Below are 15,577 nucleotides of genomic sequence, written 5' to 3' on the forward strand. Positions count from 1 at the left end.
TTTGTGATTTCTCTTCCAGTTCTTTAATCCTTAGAGTATATCATTCAGTATTGGTAATATATTCCAATTCTGCTAATGACACCATATTCTTATAATTGTGCCTAAATATCTTAAAATTGGATTTGTGAAAGAAGTTTCTATTTAATTTAAATTACTTTTATTGGGACATGAAAATCTAAACGCCAACTATACATATTACATTCACTTAACGAAAGAGTGAAGGCAGGAAATGATATTTTCATGAAATTGAATAAAGCATATCTCAAATTTTGCTACAAGACTGGCTATCCGTTCTCATCATCGTATTTCAAACTAACATTTCGCTTATACACGTCAACCACTTTCCGATCCATTATTTATGATTTATATTCCTTTCACTTAATTCTTGGAGTTGCTTTACTGCCAAAGCATTCTTATCCGAACCATTTTAGATGGTGCTGTACTGAAAACCCTGTCATTTGGCTAGGATTATTAGTTTAAATTGTCACGCCACTTGTTTGTCTTGTGTGTTTTGTCACGCGTTTGCTTCCCCAAGATATCTCTGGTTTACGAGGAACCTGTTGGAGATGTGTAAATGTCACATCTGTGGTGTAGTCTGCTATTTAGTTATAATTTGATGATAGAAAGCTGTGTTTTACGAATTAACGTTTATCAGCCATAGATCTGAAAAGGAAAAAAGGTGTGCGTAATGATACTCTAATTATCGTCATGAATTTACATTTTCGTATGGTGACTCATTAAATCTGTCGCAATAATCTCCGCAGATGTGTTGTCAATTGCAATGCGTGGAACTGTTAGAAGATCCCATTTAGTAAGACGTATGAAATATGGAATGTAACATTATTTCAGGAACAGCATGGATTTGATTTTATTAGAATATAAAATATTTAATACCGTATGTTACTTGTAAATTGTTGTGTACAGTGCAGTCAGTTATTGCTTACCCGTACAATTTTAATAACTATTCCTCAGATATTTATATTTATTTGTGTACTTACTTCATTCCGTCGAGCTTGTAAGGAAAAACTCTCGCCTATTTAATATGTGTCACGTTAGATGTTGATCAGGACAGTTAAATATTGCCTACTGTTCTTTATTCATTCCACATTTGATATTTTGAGATCCATTGGACATGTATTACAGTCTGCGAAAAAAAGAAAGGAAAAAAAGTTCATGGCGTATACAGTGATTTATGTCACACGACCTGCTGCATTTTATTATTTTAGAAACTTGTTCTTCTAGGCCTGCAGAAAAGTGGAGATTCTGATGGGTGTTTTGGTGGTAGTTTTTTTAATTGGATAGTTGCACTGATAATATCCTGTATATGCGCGTCTTAGAAATTATCGAACAGAAGACGTGATGGAATATGTATTCTTATTGATGATATTGCTCGTATGTCTTTCATGTTGTGTGGTTGTAATAAATAAATGTTATTTGGATTTATGTGTGTGCACTAATTCGTTAACTTTGTGGAACCTGCCATTGAAAGGTTGAAGATTTTCTTTTTTGCTGCTTTAGCTGTACAATTGAGTCTTTAACCACCCTAAATATAAAAAGAAGATTGTCAGCTGCTTCTGTATCTTTGTTAATTTTTACAGTCTTCTTGATACAACAAACTGAATTAGAATAGATTGCTGCTCACCATGTAAAGGAGGCATTGAGCAGCATGCAGGCACATTTAAAGGTAGATTGCTGAAATGTATCAGGTGGAGAGGAGGAAAGAACTATGCAGTTGAGATGTGCCACAAATATGAACCTAGTGTGGAGCACAGAAGGGAATAGGGAGAGGTAGAGGACAGGGACTAGCGAAGGGTATGAGGTTACAGAAGTGCAGGATACGTTGCAGGGAGAATTCCCATCTGCACCATTCAGAAAAGCTCATTTTGATGGGAATAGTGTAAATGGCTCAGGGTGTAGAGCATTCATTGAAGTAAAGCCTGTCATATTGCATAGCATACTCAGCAACGACATAGTCCAGCTGTCTCTTTACCACTGTTTGGTAGATACTGTTTGTGCAGACGGACAGCTTTTAGTGGTCATGCTCGCATAGAATGCTGCAGCTAATTTGGCTGACAACATTTCTGCTTTCACAGGTGGTCCTGTCTTTGATGGTGCAAGGAAAGACTGTAACAGGACTGGATTAGGTGGTAATGGGAGTATGTATGGACAGGTCTGCATTTTGGTTTTTAGCAGAAATGTAAGATATGGTCCAAGGGACTGGGATCAGGGGTGGAATGGTTATTGATAAGGATATTCTAAACTCTGGAGAACATGATTCGTTTGTTCCAGTCCTGGGTGTTATGGAGTCGTGAGGAGGATGCTCCTTTTTGGTTGGTCAGTGGGTATGCCGGTGACTGGGAAGACAAAGTTTGGGAGATCTGTTTCTGGACAATCAGGGGAGTGTAATTTCAGTCAGTGAAATTTTGATCAGTGGAGGCATTAGTGAGATGCTCAGAATATTTGGAGGGGGACTGCTTGTCACTACAGACGCGATGGCTATGAGTAGCTTGGTTGTATGGAAGGGAAGGTTTGATGTGGACAGAGGTACTGATTTAACCACCTACGAGGTGGAGGTCAACATTGAGGAGGGTGTTTTTTTTTTTTTTTTTTTTTTTTTTTTTTTTTGGGGGGGGGGGGGGGGGGGGGTCCGGCAAAGTGAATGAGGGAGAATGTTTAGGCTATCTTAATCCTCTGTCCAAATTGTGGCAATGTCATCAGGGAATCTGTCTGAGGTCAGGTATTTAGGATTTTCGGGTGGCTAGGAAGAATTTCTGTAGATTACCCATGAATAGGCACCAGAAGATGGTGTGATGGGGGTGCCTGTGGCTGTGTTGTCGATTTGTCTGTAAGTGATGCCTTCACATAGAAGTCATTGTGGGTGAGGATATAATTGGTTATGATCACCAGCAAGAAGGTTGTTGTTGTGAAATCATTTGGGTGCTGAGGTACATAGTGCTCAATGGCAGTAAGGCCATGGGCTTTGGAAATGTTGGTGGAGAGTGAGGTGGCATTGACAGTGATGGGCACGGGTTCAGACAGTAAAAGGACAGGAACTTCGGAGAGACAGTGGAGGAAGCGTGTAGTCTCTTTTATATAGGAGGATAGGTTACATTTAACAGGCTGAAGGTGTTGGTCCACAAGGGCAGAGATTTTATCTAAGAGGTTGCAGCATATAGTGACAGTGATGTGCTCTGAATTGATGGAAGCAGGTAGATATCTATGGGTGGGGGGGGGGGGGGGGGGATGAGCAGAGAAATCTGGGGGGAGAGGTTCTAGGATGGACATAGGGATTTGAGGAGGGATTGGAGATCATGTACTTCTGGAATGGGGTCACTGTAGCAAGGCCAAAAGGTGGTTGTGTCTGACAGCTGGTGGAAGCCTTCAGCATAGTAATCCCTGCGGCTGATAACAACAGTGATGGAGCCTATTTGCAGGTAGTCAAGAACATTTTTTTAGCTAATGGATTGCATTTCTTTTTGCATATATGACATTGGTTTTTCTGTTGAGGGATATGAGGAATGATGTGCGGCATGGTTTAAGGGTAGAAAAGTCTGGAAAGTTATGAGGGGATGATTTGGGATAGATTATGGTTAGGTGGAGGACTAAATTGAGTAAGGCAGGTTTCAGTATTGTTTTCAATTTGAATCTGATTTGTAGGATTGGCAGCAAAAATGTTCCCTGTGTAGGGACCAGGAGGAGAGAACGCCCTTAAGAAGTCCAGCATGCTTAAATTTGGGGGTGGGGTGAAATACGAGGTCTTTTGAATGGTGGCTTTTGTGGTACTGAGGCTTTCAAAGTGCATTGATTGTAAATAGTTTTAATCTTATTGCTAGCAATTTTCTGTCATGTTAATTCCTTCTGCATTTAGGTAATTAGTACATCACCCTCAAAACAATGACTTTTCAGGTAGAGTCATTAATGTATTTGCCATGTTTATCATGCTAGTCTCAAAACAATGGTGATTTACATAGATTCAGTAATGCATATGCTGTGTTCTTCATACCAGTTTGTGGATTTGTAAATTTTGTTTAGGAAATAGTTTTACAGGTGGAGTGTCCTTGTTTGGCTCCGCTTTCAGTTGAGTGCCCTGCTACACTGATGAACTCTAATGGGAATCAGTATTGTTTCTCCAGGACCATTTATACAAATTTTATTGAAGCCAGTGCAAAAGTTTTTCAAAATGCAAGAATCCTAGGCAAAGTAGTAGTTGATAATACACGTTCCATTTTTTAATATTTTTCACAACTAATAAATAATCTATTGTGCTCTATCTACTTCTAAAATCATTTTATTCCTTAAATCCACCATTTTCCTGTGAAATTGGTGATAGAACAGAGTATGAGGGGGGAGAGGGGACCACTGAAATAATAAAGTTGGTGTAGCTTAATGAATAGCATTTAAATTTAAAGTGCATTGGGAGTGGAGTAAAAGGTGTGGGGCCTGAGGTGGAGATGGGTGACAAGTGCTATTGGAGATTGGTGTCGGGAGGATTGCGAGATCAAATGATGAATGTAAAGAATTATACTGGAGGGGGGGGGGGGGGGTACCTGAGTAGTCAACTGTGCCTGCAGTCACTCTTTGGTAGTGTCAGTTCTCAGGTCCACATAAAAGGCTGTGCTTGATGGGTGATACATGCATATGATGAAAGTAGAATGAAAATTGCAGTGTTGGTATGTAGGGCAAGTGTTGCACCTGAGGTGATGTTATTAGGAGTTGGAGTAACCATGGTGTAAGAATGGGCAGTTAAATTTCATAGACTTGGTGACTGGTGGACTACCAGTTAGGAAGGGGGGGGGGGGAGTTAAGACTTTTGAAAGGGATGGTCCTTATTTCAGGACACAGTGCAATTTCACCTGCAAAGCAAAAGCGTTAGAGATATAGTTAAATCCTTGTCCTTCATACCAGTTTAGACGTAGTCAAAGCTCTGTCAAAGGACATGGTTAAGTTCTTAAAATCTGCGGGTGGTATTGGATATTAGGTGTTGGAGGGGAATGGGGGAGATGCTCTTTTGCAGCTGGTTTCAGGGGGTGTTTTGAGAATTAGAGGTGTGTGGATATGGCAGGGGAATACTTATGTGAAAGGGGCACTCAAATGAAAATGAAACATGTTGAAAAAAAAATTACGCTAACTACTCATTATTTAAAAAGTAATTGCCATAACAGTTAATATTTTTATCCCACTGTGATACAAGATGGTAACTATCTTCATGGAAAAATATTTACGGTTGCCTGCAGAACCATAGTTGTCTTCGTCTGAAGCAAATTGACAGCCATGGATGTCTTTCTTCAGGGCCCCAAAACTGGAAATAACATGGGTGAGATGAGTTTTGTATCGAGGATGTGTAAGAGGGAACCCTTACACATCCTCCCTGCAGTCCTGATCTCTCCCCATGTGGTTTCCATATTTTTGGAGCCCTGAAGAAAAGACATTTGTGGTCATAAATTTGCTTCAGACAAATGGATGCACGTCTGGGTACAGTCAAGATTCTGTAGCAACTGTAAACATTTTTCCAGGAAGGTGTTGCACAGTGGACTGAATGTATTAATAATTAAGGTGATTACTTTTGAAATAATGAAGAGTTTACTTACTTTTTTCCATTTGTCTCATTTTAATTTGACTGACTGTATACCAGCAACTCGAAAAGTTATGTATGTGGAGTGGGTTTGGAGGATAATGCCTGCATGTGAAGGCCTTAGTGGAATTGCTCAGTCTTTGACAGCATTAATACCTTCTTGTCAAATGACGTGGTTTGAGAAGCAAGGTCTCATCCTCAGATTCGTTATTTAAGAGAATCTTCAAGTATTAAAAGTTAACAGATGTTAGATGTCGAACTGAATGGCCTCTGTATTACTTTAAAACTGGTCTCTTCATGCCCAACTGGCTCCATCAAATCCATCTGCATGTGTCTTCCTATGCAAAGACAGGTAATGAAATTTTATGGAGCCTACATGGAAAGTGTGGGTGGATTTGGCAGAGTTGTTGGGGCATGAAGACAAATGTTTTTAATGTGAGACAAAAAAAACAGTTCAGTCTGGCATTTTAGCATTTAATGTTCATTCAAACATTCATTCTTCTTGAATGGAATGGGAACAAACCTTAATAACTGGTGCGATGGGACATACCCTCTACCATGCAGTTCACAGTGGTTTGCAGAGTATAAATAGAGAGCTGAATTAAACCAGTCTTTGGACCGAAAAATATGATGATGACAAACAACAGATGTAGATGTGGATGCTGACCACACTGTTGACTCTGCACTAACCTATTGTCTTGACCCAAAAAAAAGAAAAAAATTAAAGTGAATGAAAAGTGTGTTGGTTGTTTGGGTTCACGCACAGTCTCCTTTTTAAAAAAATTCTGGAAACATAATCTATGTTCCAAGTAGTTGTCTGCTTCTGTAGCTGAGTAACTGACTGGTCAGCATGGCTGAATGGCATGTGAGGGTCCTGGGTCAGAGATTTTCTCAGCTCAGGGGATGGGTATTGTGTTGTTTTTATTCATCAACATGCAAGTCACTAAAGTGGCATCAAGTAGAGACACTTGAACCTGAGGGCCAAATTTCCCAAAAGGGGACTTTCGGCCAAAATATACAGTACAAGCACTTTTTTTCCAAGCACTGTTCGAGGGTGTGCCAAAAAATGTTGCCTCGGAACATTTTATGTGAAAACACTTACTTTTTTAAATAAAACAAATGTTATTAACATTCTTATTTTTATTCTTCATATCCATGTATTTATTTCTCAAATTGTTCACCTTGGTGATGAACACATTTCTTCCAACAAGAGACCAGTTTGTTGGTACTGTCACACTAGAATGTTTGACTTTGTTGACCAAGCCACGTCAACTCTGCTTGCACCATTTTGTCACTTCCAAAATAGAGTTCTCAAAGTCATTGTCTTACATTTCGGAAGCAGATGAAAATCAGATGGAGCCAAGTTGGGACTATATGGAGTGTGATTGATGACAGTAGTACCTAGGTATCAGATTGTTGTAGATGTCACAGTTCTCATGTTTGGCTTGGGATTGTCATACTGAAGGAGATGGTGCTCCATGTGAAGGCAAACGCTTTGAATTTGAAACTCGATTACAACATGCTGTTTCCCATACACTGGCATGTAAGGAGAAGTTGGTTGGTTGATTCGGGGATGGGACCAAACAGCGAGGTCATCAGTCCCATAGGATTAGAGAAGTATGAGGAAAGAAGGTGGCCATGCCCTTGCAAAGGAACCGTCCCGCCATTTGTCTGAAGCGATTTAGGGAAATCATGGAAAACCTAAATCAGGATGGCTGGACTTGGGGTTTGAACTGTTGTCCTCTCGAATGCGAGTCCTGTGTGCTAACCACTGTGTCACCTCACTCGGTAAGGAGAAGTCAAATGAAACCAGTACCGACCACAATGGGTCATGTAATGGCTCCATTTACAAGTAATCACTACATACTTTAAGACATTTATTCCACTGGGAATCGAGACAATCAATTCCTGTTTTGTAGAATGTGGCCAGGTGCTGGTGGATACATAACCACACACACTCTGACTGAAACCAATGTCCATCCCTGTTTTTGTTCAGATTACCAAAGATGTGAACAACACTTTGTGAAAGTTCCAAGCTGTATTGAGAGTGCTGCAGTATTTCCCAACCAAATTGCTGAAGTGTAGCCTTCGGCATTTGGGGCCAAGTGTTATTGTGCAGTAGGGTGATTCCATCTGGCAGCATTCCTGGGAATTTTGCTTTATGACACACTGCAGGTTCTGCAAAGTGTCTTCACAGCACTGTGCATTGATTGTGGTGTCATGCTCGAGGAACTTGGCGAACAGAGGACCCCCGCAGTCAAAGGAGGTGGTCATCAGACCTTATCAGAACTTGTGTGAACAGCATTGGATTTATTTGGTGGAGGAGATATGGGATATTTCCACTGGTTGACTATGCCATTTGCCCTCAGGCTGCAAGAATGCTGTCAAACAGAACTTTCCTGTTGCACAATAATACCTGCCAACTGCTATCAGTTCAGTGATTTGGTTGGGAAACACTGCAACATTCTCTGCACAGCCTGGGTCTTTCACCATGTGATTTTCGTATATTTGGCAACCTGAAGAGAGACATGCATAGACATTGGTCTCTGTCTGATGTGAATGTGTGAATATGTGTGTAACTGTGGATCTGTCAGTGGCCGATTGCATCCTATGAAACAGAAATTGATAATCTTGTCTGCCAGTGGAATAAGTATCATAATACATGTGATTATTACTTTGAGATGGAACTGTTCCATGGTCTCTTTGTGGTGGGTGTTTGATTTTCATTTGACTGCCCCTCATTGCATACCGTCATGTTACACACTACAATTTGGAGCCCTCTAGTGGCCGAGGGCTGCAAATATGTAGACAAGAAGAATACATGCTAGAATGTAAATGTTTGTTTTATATAAAAATCTTTAAGGGTTTTCTCATAAAAAGCTCAGACACATTACTTTTCAGCATACCATTGTACAGTCCATATATTTGCAGGACAGCTCATCTGTCATAAAACATGGAGAATTTTGAAGCTGTGAGTAATATAAAAGTTTTTAATTGTTGGTTTAAAGATTTTACAGAATGCTCTTACATGGCCAGTGTTTGCTTCCTTGGCAATCTTTGTTTTACAGCCTATAGGCTGTGCTCCAAGGCATATTTCTGAGTGCAGTGGTTCATCACTTAATGGAAGTATCATCAAAGGCTGTGAGGACTCTGATAGCAGTTTGCTTATGAAAGTTTTAAACTGCTAGTTGAGTCTTTGTTGACCCTGACTATGTACCTAGCACTGGGAGACAAAACGTTAGCAAGAGAAATGTGTGTTAGACACTGCCTAATTCCCTTAAAACAGAAGTTACCAAAGTTAGTTCTCTGTTTTCCATGTTAGTTTATTATGCACAGTGCTTTGCCAATCAAGAATCACCAAGTGAAGCATGCTGCATCGCTGCTCTCACATTTGTGTGGTGGATACTATACAGGGTGTTCACAATGAGACTCCAACATTTGAACTCATAAAGTCTGAGAGGAAACACAATTTATTGACTAACAAATACAGGGAAATTATATAGCAGTTCATCAAGTTTTCATACACAGGTGGACGGTTCAGTACACTTGAACATGGGCGTCACGGGTAGCCGCGAAGAATATCAAGTCTATAATCAATTTCGTGCCATGTGTAGCGGAGCATCTGTTCCGTGACAGAGTTGATGACAATTCTTATGCACTGTTTCAAGTCTTGCAGGTCCTTTACCAGTGTAGCATATACCCGGTCTTTCACATAACCCCACAAGAAAAAATCAAGGGGGTTATGTCGGGCGAACGTGGCGGCCAAAGAATTGGACCTCCACGACCAATCCATCGCTGTGGGAATGTGTCATTTAAAAATTTTCGGACATCAAGGCTCCAATGGGGTGGTGCACCGTCCTGTTGAAACATCACATTTGGCTGCAGGTCTGTTATCTGTGGCACAGCAAATTGTTCCAACATGTCCAGGTAGATGGCTCCATCCACAGTCGGCTCCTGAAGAAAAATGGCCCAACAATGTGATTTATCATCAAACCACACCAAACATTAACTTTCGGCTGTCGCGCATGTGTTCCCTAGGTGCATGTGAATTTTCGGACACCCAAATGCGCACATTGTGATGATTGACAGCCCCTGACACATGAAAGGTTGCCTCGTCAGTAAACATCATGCGTGATAAAAATGTCTCGTTCACGGCAATGCAATCTAACATGACACATGCAAATTCTTCTCACTTTGGTTGATTATCAGGCTTGATTTCTTGCACAACCTGCACTTTATGTGCATACAAACGTAATCTCTGATGAAGCACTTTGTGCACTGTTGAACGTTTCATACGAAGTTCTCGTGCTGCCTGTCGCACTGACTTCTGTGGACTTTGTTCGAAAGTCTGCCGCACTTGTTCCACATGACGTTCGCTGATCCCAGGCTTACCACCACACTGCCCTTTTGCAACACTCCCAGTAGCCAAAAACTGATCACACCACTTCTTTAAAGTCTTGAACGACGGAGCGTTTTGTTGTAAACGCGACGAAAGTTTCTTTGCACTTGGGTTGCCGATTTTGTCTCTGTGTACCACTAGACCACTTGTGCACGCTCCTTCATATCCTCCATTTTGCTAAAACAATTGATTGCAGCTCCACTACTGCCACTTGGTGTATCAAATTTGCACACCTCAAACTTGTTGAGTTGCTCTGTCTGCCCCTTCAGGATTCACAGGTCCACCATATGAAATGAGAAAGATATAGGATATTAAAATGTTGGAGTCTCATTGTGGACACACATGAGCAGTTCTTTTTTTAAAAAAATGGTGGGCTGTTTGTTGAAATGGAATGAAGTAAACCTCTGTAGACAAGATATCATTCTCTTGTGTAATTTGTTTTTTTCTATGCCTATTTATTGCGAACTAATATTTAATCTAAACATGTTGCAGGGAATAAATTTTCAAAGGATGGCTACTTCTGACAGTGAAGCATTTGAAAGTGCTGATGAGGATTTTGATTTTGATATTGACTCTCATGTGTCTGCTGCATCACATAAGAAAAGTCCCAGAGACAATTGTGAAGTTTTGAACAGCCTGAAGGCTGGTGGGGATGGTCTTGTTGCTAAGGAAATAGAAAAATCTGAGAGATCACAGGTCATTGAAGATGATAAAAAATTGGAGGACAGTTTGAAGTCTCTAGAAATTAGTGAAACTTTAGTTCAGGTGAAAGATGACTCCAAAGGTTTTAGTGTTGGTGACAAAAGTGATAGCAGTGATAGTGATGGAGGTGGTGATAGTGTAAGAACGCTCAAAGGTGACAATAAACCAAAACAAGATCCTGTGACAGCAGTGCCAATTGAAAATGAACTCCTTGAAACAAATACACCATCAAAGGACAGTTCTGTGCCCTCAGAAGTTAACACAAGTGATGATCAGATCAAAACTGATGCAGATAGTGTTAGAAGCAACAGCAGTTCTAGAAAACATGAAAAGAAAAAAATGCAAACAAGAGAGACAAAACCAAAAAGTTCAATAAAAAAGTTAGGAACAAAAATCACATCAAAGTCTGCGACACCTATCTCTGACAGTGGAACTAGTAGTGACTCTGTTGCCTGCAGTAATCAGTACAAGGAAAGCGTACAGAGTGATAGCCTGACAAACACAAGAGAATCAGAAAAATTATTAGAACCAATAAGTACAGATCCGGACAGCACAGTTTCAACAGGAATGCAATCTGAAAAAAATGAAGAGAAAATTAGCTCTGTCCTGGAGAAACTTACGGAAACATCCCATGCGAAGGTATGGCATCAGTGTTTTATTTGTTTGCTGCATTGTTGAATTTAATGAGCAGAGTTTTGTCTGCCAGTATGAAAGTTCATAAGTTGTAGTAAATTTTACTTATATTGATTTGTCCAGTGAAGAAATATACACATTGAAAGAAGCCTAAATATATTAATTATGAGAAAGTACGTGAAGTATAGTCTCATTTCATAGGTATAACAGTTAGAGGTATTGGGATTAACTTTACTTTTGTTAGGAAGCTATAGTAATTTCTGCTGTTAGTATCATAGTTGTAAGAGGTGAATTCAGTGGTGTTTCACCTTTCAAAACCTGATTACTAGTTTTGGAGCAATTACAGTATTTAGAGCTGATTATTATTTTTTGAACATGAAACTGATTGCTGTCTTATACAAAGCTCATGAATTCATACCCAAATAATGAAAACTGTAATGTCGGATAAGAAAAAGCAGTGTTTCATAGCCGCAGTACTGGTATAAAAGAGGCTCAGAGAAAGTTTAGCTTTCATTCCGCCTGTTGTTCGCGCGCCTTCTTTGCTGATTAGTTTGAAAAAATAAATGTCTTACACAAACAAAGAGAAACTAGGTAAGCTGCTACTTTATGGAGAATATGGACAAAACATGAATTGTACACACAAAGATACCGAGACAGAGGTTGTCAAACAAAATGACATTTCTTACCAAAGTGCAATTGACTTTCCCAGAGGAGGTATCAGTTGAAATAAGTTGTATGTAATGGCAGCACAATGGGTGCTGGTTCACTGTTTGCTTCTGACTAGGATTGTGCTCACCCCACTCTTTCCCATTCGCTGAATAAGATGTGAAAGCATTATCAATTGGCTTCTACATTTGCCTGATTTTATGCCACTGGACTTTTTTCTGTTGCGTAAACTCAAAGAGGAACTCTATAAACGAGTTCTGATGACCCAGGAGGATTGAAAACGTGTTATTGGTGCAGAATGTGCAGTAATATCAAAGGAATCTCATCAGTCTGTCCAGATGTCCTTGCCCTGGTGACTGCAGTGGATAGTGTGAATTTTAAACAGTTGATGACATAAATGTATTTTAAGTAAGTGTTTATGACCACATTCATTTGTGATTTCCTCTGTGTTACTTTTGCTAGTGTAATTTTGCAGTGTAAATGTGTGTCTTGATGTTAAACTCATGTCTCGAAGTTGTTATTTAACAATCACAGAACTGTTTGTTCCCTGCACTCATTGCTCGCTGTCCTTCTGCCAGGTGTTCAGCGGAGGTTGTATCTGCTTTAACACTTTCAACTATGTCTCTTCAAGTTGACTTAGATGAAGAGACTTCCATGATATTTGCACAGTTGTTTCTGACGAGTTGTTTGGAAGGCTCATGTATGTGTCATCTGATGATTATTATTGAATGAAATTGGTTATGATGTAACAAATATACCAAAGTACAGCTATGGTGGTTCTTATAACATTAACATGCATCAGCCGTGGAACATAAAATGACCAAGATTGTTAAATAATTTTTGAATTTCTATTCCCTGTTTCAGAAATCCATTCCATTTTTGACGTGTGTCTTTGTTTCAAGGCTCTGGCAGATACAAGAGCAGAACTATTACCATATTTAACGGGAAAATCATCCTTGTATAACATATCCTATGTTACTTTTGTAAGTAGAGTCCTAGATGCATCAAGATGGAGTGCGCCATCCGCTTGACACGTCACTTCCATATAACAACATAACATTCTCCAGAAGACAGCAATAAGTCTCATATTCAGAACAAATATATCCTAAGTTCTAAATATTGCAGTTTCTCTACAACTACTAATTAGATTTTGTAAAATGAAACACCATTGAATTCATCTCTTTTTAGAACTGCTGTACTAGCAGCAGAAATTACTGTATTTCTGTTTGCAAAAGGTAAGGTCATATTGATATCTCTTTAATTAATATAACTATGAAGAGAGACTATGCATCATTGAGTGAGCACTTTTTCACAAATCATTTAGGTGAAAATAGAATTATGATTATCTGAGATGAACAGCTCAACTGAATCACTCTGTTTCAAAATATAAGAAATGTCAAAAACTAAATCAGACTCTATAGTTGTCATACTATATCAATGTAGTCACATTTTCAGGTTTCAGCTACATATAATGACTCATAAAACAAGCAATGGAAAATAAAAGAAGTCTTGCTGAAGACTATTTTGTAACAGTTTGTGACTTCCGAGAAGGTAATTCTTACATAAGACTGCTATTTTTGACATAAAATTGACAAGAGAAATGCAAAAAAAATATTTTTTCTCTCTTTCTGGCTGTTTAACAGAAAGATATGCAGCAGAAAATGACAAGGGAATGAGGAAGAAGGATTTCTAACAATTAAACTTCATAAAAAGAGTTGCTGATAAATTCGTGAAGTCTGCTGCATTTGTGACATTGTGATAGTACGTAAGAATACTGGATTATATTGTGGCAGTTACATAAAAGTTTGCGGGAAATACGGAAGCGTCCGATCCCGCCCGTCTGCTTTGACCCATGATGTCACAAATATGGCGGAAACAAAAACAAACACACACACTTTCCACAAGAAGCCTAATGACACTAACGGGACAAGCGCGGGAAATGGGGTGTTTTGGGTGGGGGGCAAACTAAATATAAACAAATTTAGATGCCTTGCGTAGCTACAACGTGTAAGTGAAGACAGCCATGCATGAATACCCACCCACCTCCCTAGGGGTCGTAACCCCTGCAACCCATAGAAGATAAAGAAGCTTCAGTAGCTGATTAGTGTTTTTTGTCTTTTTAAAAAGAAAATCTCATGGGATAGAATGAACAGACCAGAAAGATAAATATAATAAACTAAAACAGAAATTGGAGGAAACAGATGATTAAAATAAGTAATAAGTGTTTTTAAATTAAAAAAAAAAAATCTCACGAGATAGAACGAACAGATCAGAAAAGTAAATAAAATAAGATAAAACAGAACTGGAGACAGCCACACTCAAACCAAACTCCACGCCGTCATGACGTCACACACGACAACACCCTTACGTCACGGGTCAAAGCCGACGCGTGGGATCGGACGCTTCTGTCGACCCAAGTTTGCGTGCACAATCCAGTGTGCACCCTTAAATGCTTTTATTTTGGGAATACCAAATTAGTACACACTCAAATATTAGTTTGTTTCAGATGTCGCACTCTTAGAGAAATGCCAGTAAACCCCCAGTCTTTTAAAGAATCAAACTCGCATGTATGAAAGAGCTTCAGACATCTGATTACTTTACAAATCACTTAATGTTTTAAATATTTTACTGTGAACAAGTAAGTGAGCAAAGGTCTAGAAAAGGTTTGAAATCATTCTTACATTTTGTTGGAAGATGTTAAGTGCTCTTATTACAAAACACTGGAGAAATGAAGTTTGGGTAATCTGCACTTCATTTTAAGCAAAAGCTGGTTAGTCACACATTTCAGTTTTTATGATATCATACCTCCTGATCCATGTGTCATACAATGATAAAATTTTGCAGATACATTCAGTAGTATCTGTGGATATTGTCTACAAACTGTGTTGCAGATAGTCAGTAATACAGAAGTAATAATTTAAAAGTCATGCCTGATGTATAAGTTTGATCACATGGACAGCAAAAAATGTAGTAACTGGTAAACTTTTTTCCTTTTATCGTTTTGTGGGGGTTTCAGCAAGAAGTAGTTTCATAAAAGTTTGAAATTATGTGTAAAGTTTGTTGGAAGTTATTAAGTGCTCTCACTCTCAAATATTGGATGTAAAAAGTGTGAGTACTCACATGCCATCAGTTATGCTGCTTCAAGACAAATGCACAGTTTCTAACTGTAATACTTGAGTTACTGTGTTAATCTTTTAATATAAGGTTATATCTCTCAATTACTGGATTATGGCAGCATTTTAATTTTCCGGATGTAGTCAATAATTATATGAAATACTGATCAAATTATTGTTGGCTGCGGAAGCTGTTAGACAGGTAGCTTGCAATTGGTACCAGGTTCTGATATAGTCATCTAGTAATATAGATATTTACTTTAGTCAGGCCAAAAGTGACTACGCCTGGAACAACTACATGGTGTTCCATGGAGGAATAAAAATGAGAGAACTCAAAGTATGAAGGCAAATAGAATTAAATTTATCATACCATTATTTGCTTCAGCTCCAACAAAAACATATTCAGGAACTCAACTCTTCAGTATGAATGTGAGAAATGCTAAGATGAAAAAATTTGTGTTTGCTGAAAAACATGTCAGATCAGAAGCATTT

At 39.0% G+C, this 15,577-nt stretch overlaps 1 protein-coding gene across 3 annotated transcripts in view; it reads left to right on the forward strand.

Annotated features, from left to right (window-relative positions):
- Window positions 1-543: 543 nt before the first annotated feature.
- LOC126412480 (protein FAM114A2) overlaps window positions 544-15,577 on the forward strand; it is a 69,042-nt gene continuing 54,008 nt past the window's right edge. Inside the window, exons 1-2 of one of the 3 annotated variants that reach the window (XM_050082098.1) lie at window positions 544-679; window positions 10,464-11,312. In XM_050082098.1, the coding sequence (XP_049938055.1) occupies window positions 10,482-11,312 (831 nt within the window). In that variant the 5' untranslated portion in view covers window positions 544-679; window positions 10,464-10,481. Of the gene's footprint in view, window positions 680-730; window positions 819-10,463; window positions 11,313-15,577 lie in introns of those variants that run through there. The other 2 variants (XM_050082097.1, XM_050082099.1) reach the window with 2 other exon arrangements.

Source organism: Schistocerca serialis, chromosome 7, assembly GCF_023864345.2.
Source record: "Schistocerca serialis cubense isolate TAMUIC-IGC-003099 chromosome 7, iqSchSeri2.2, whole genome shotgun sequence".
NCBI classification, from domain to species: Eukaryota; Metazoa; Arthropoda; class Insecta; order Orthoptera; family Acrididae; genus Schistocerca; species Schistocerca serialis.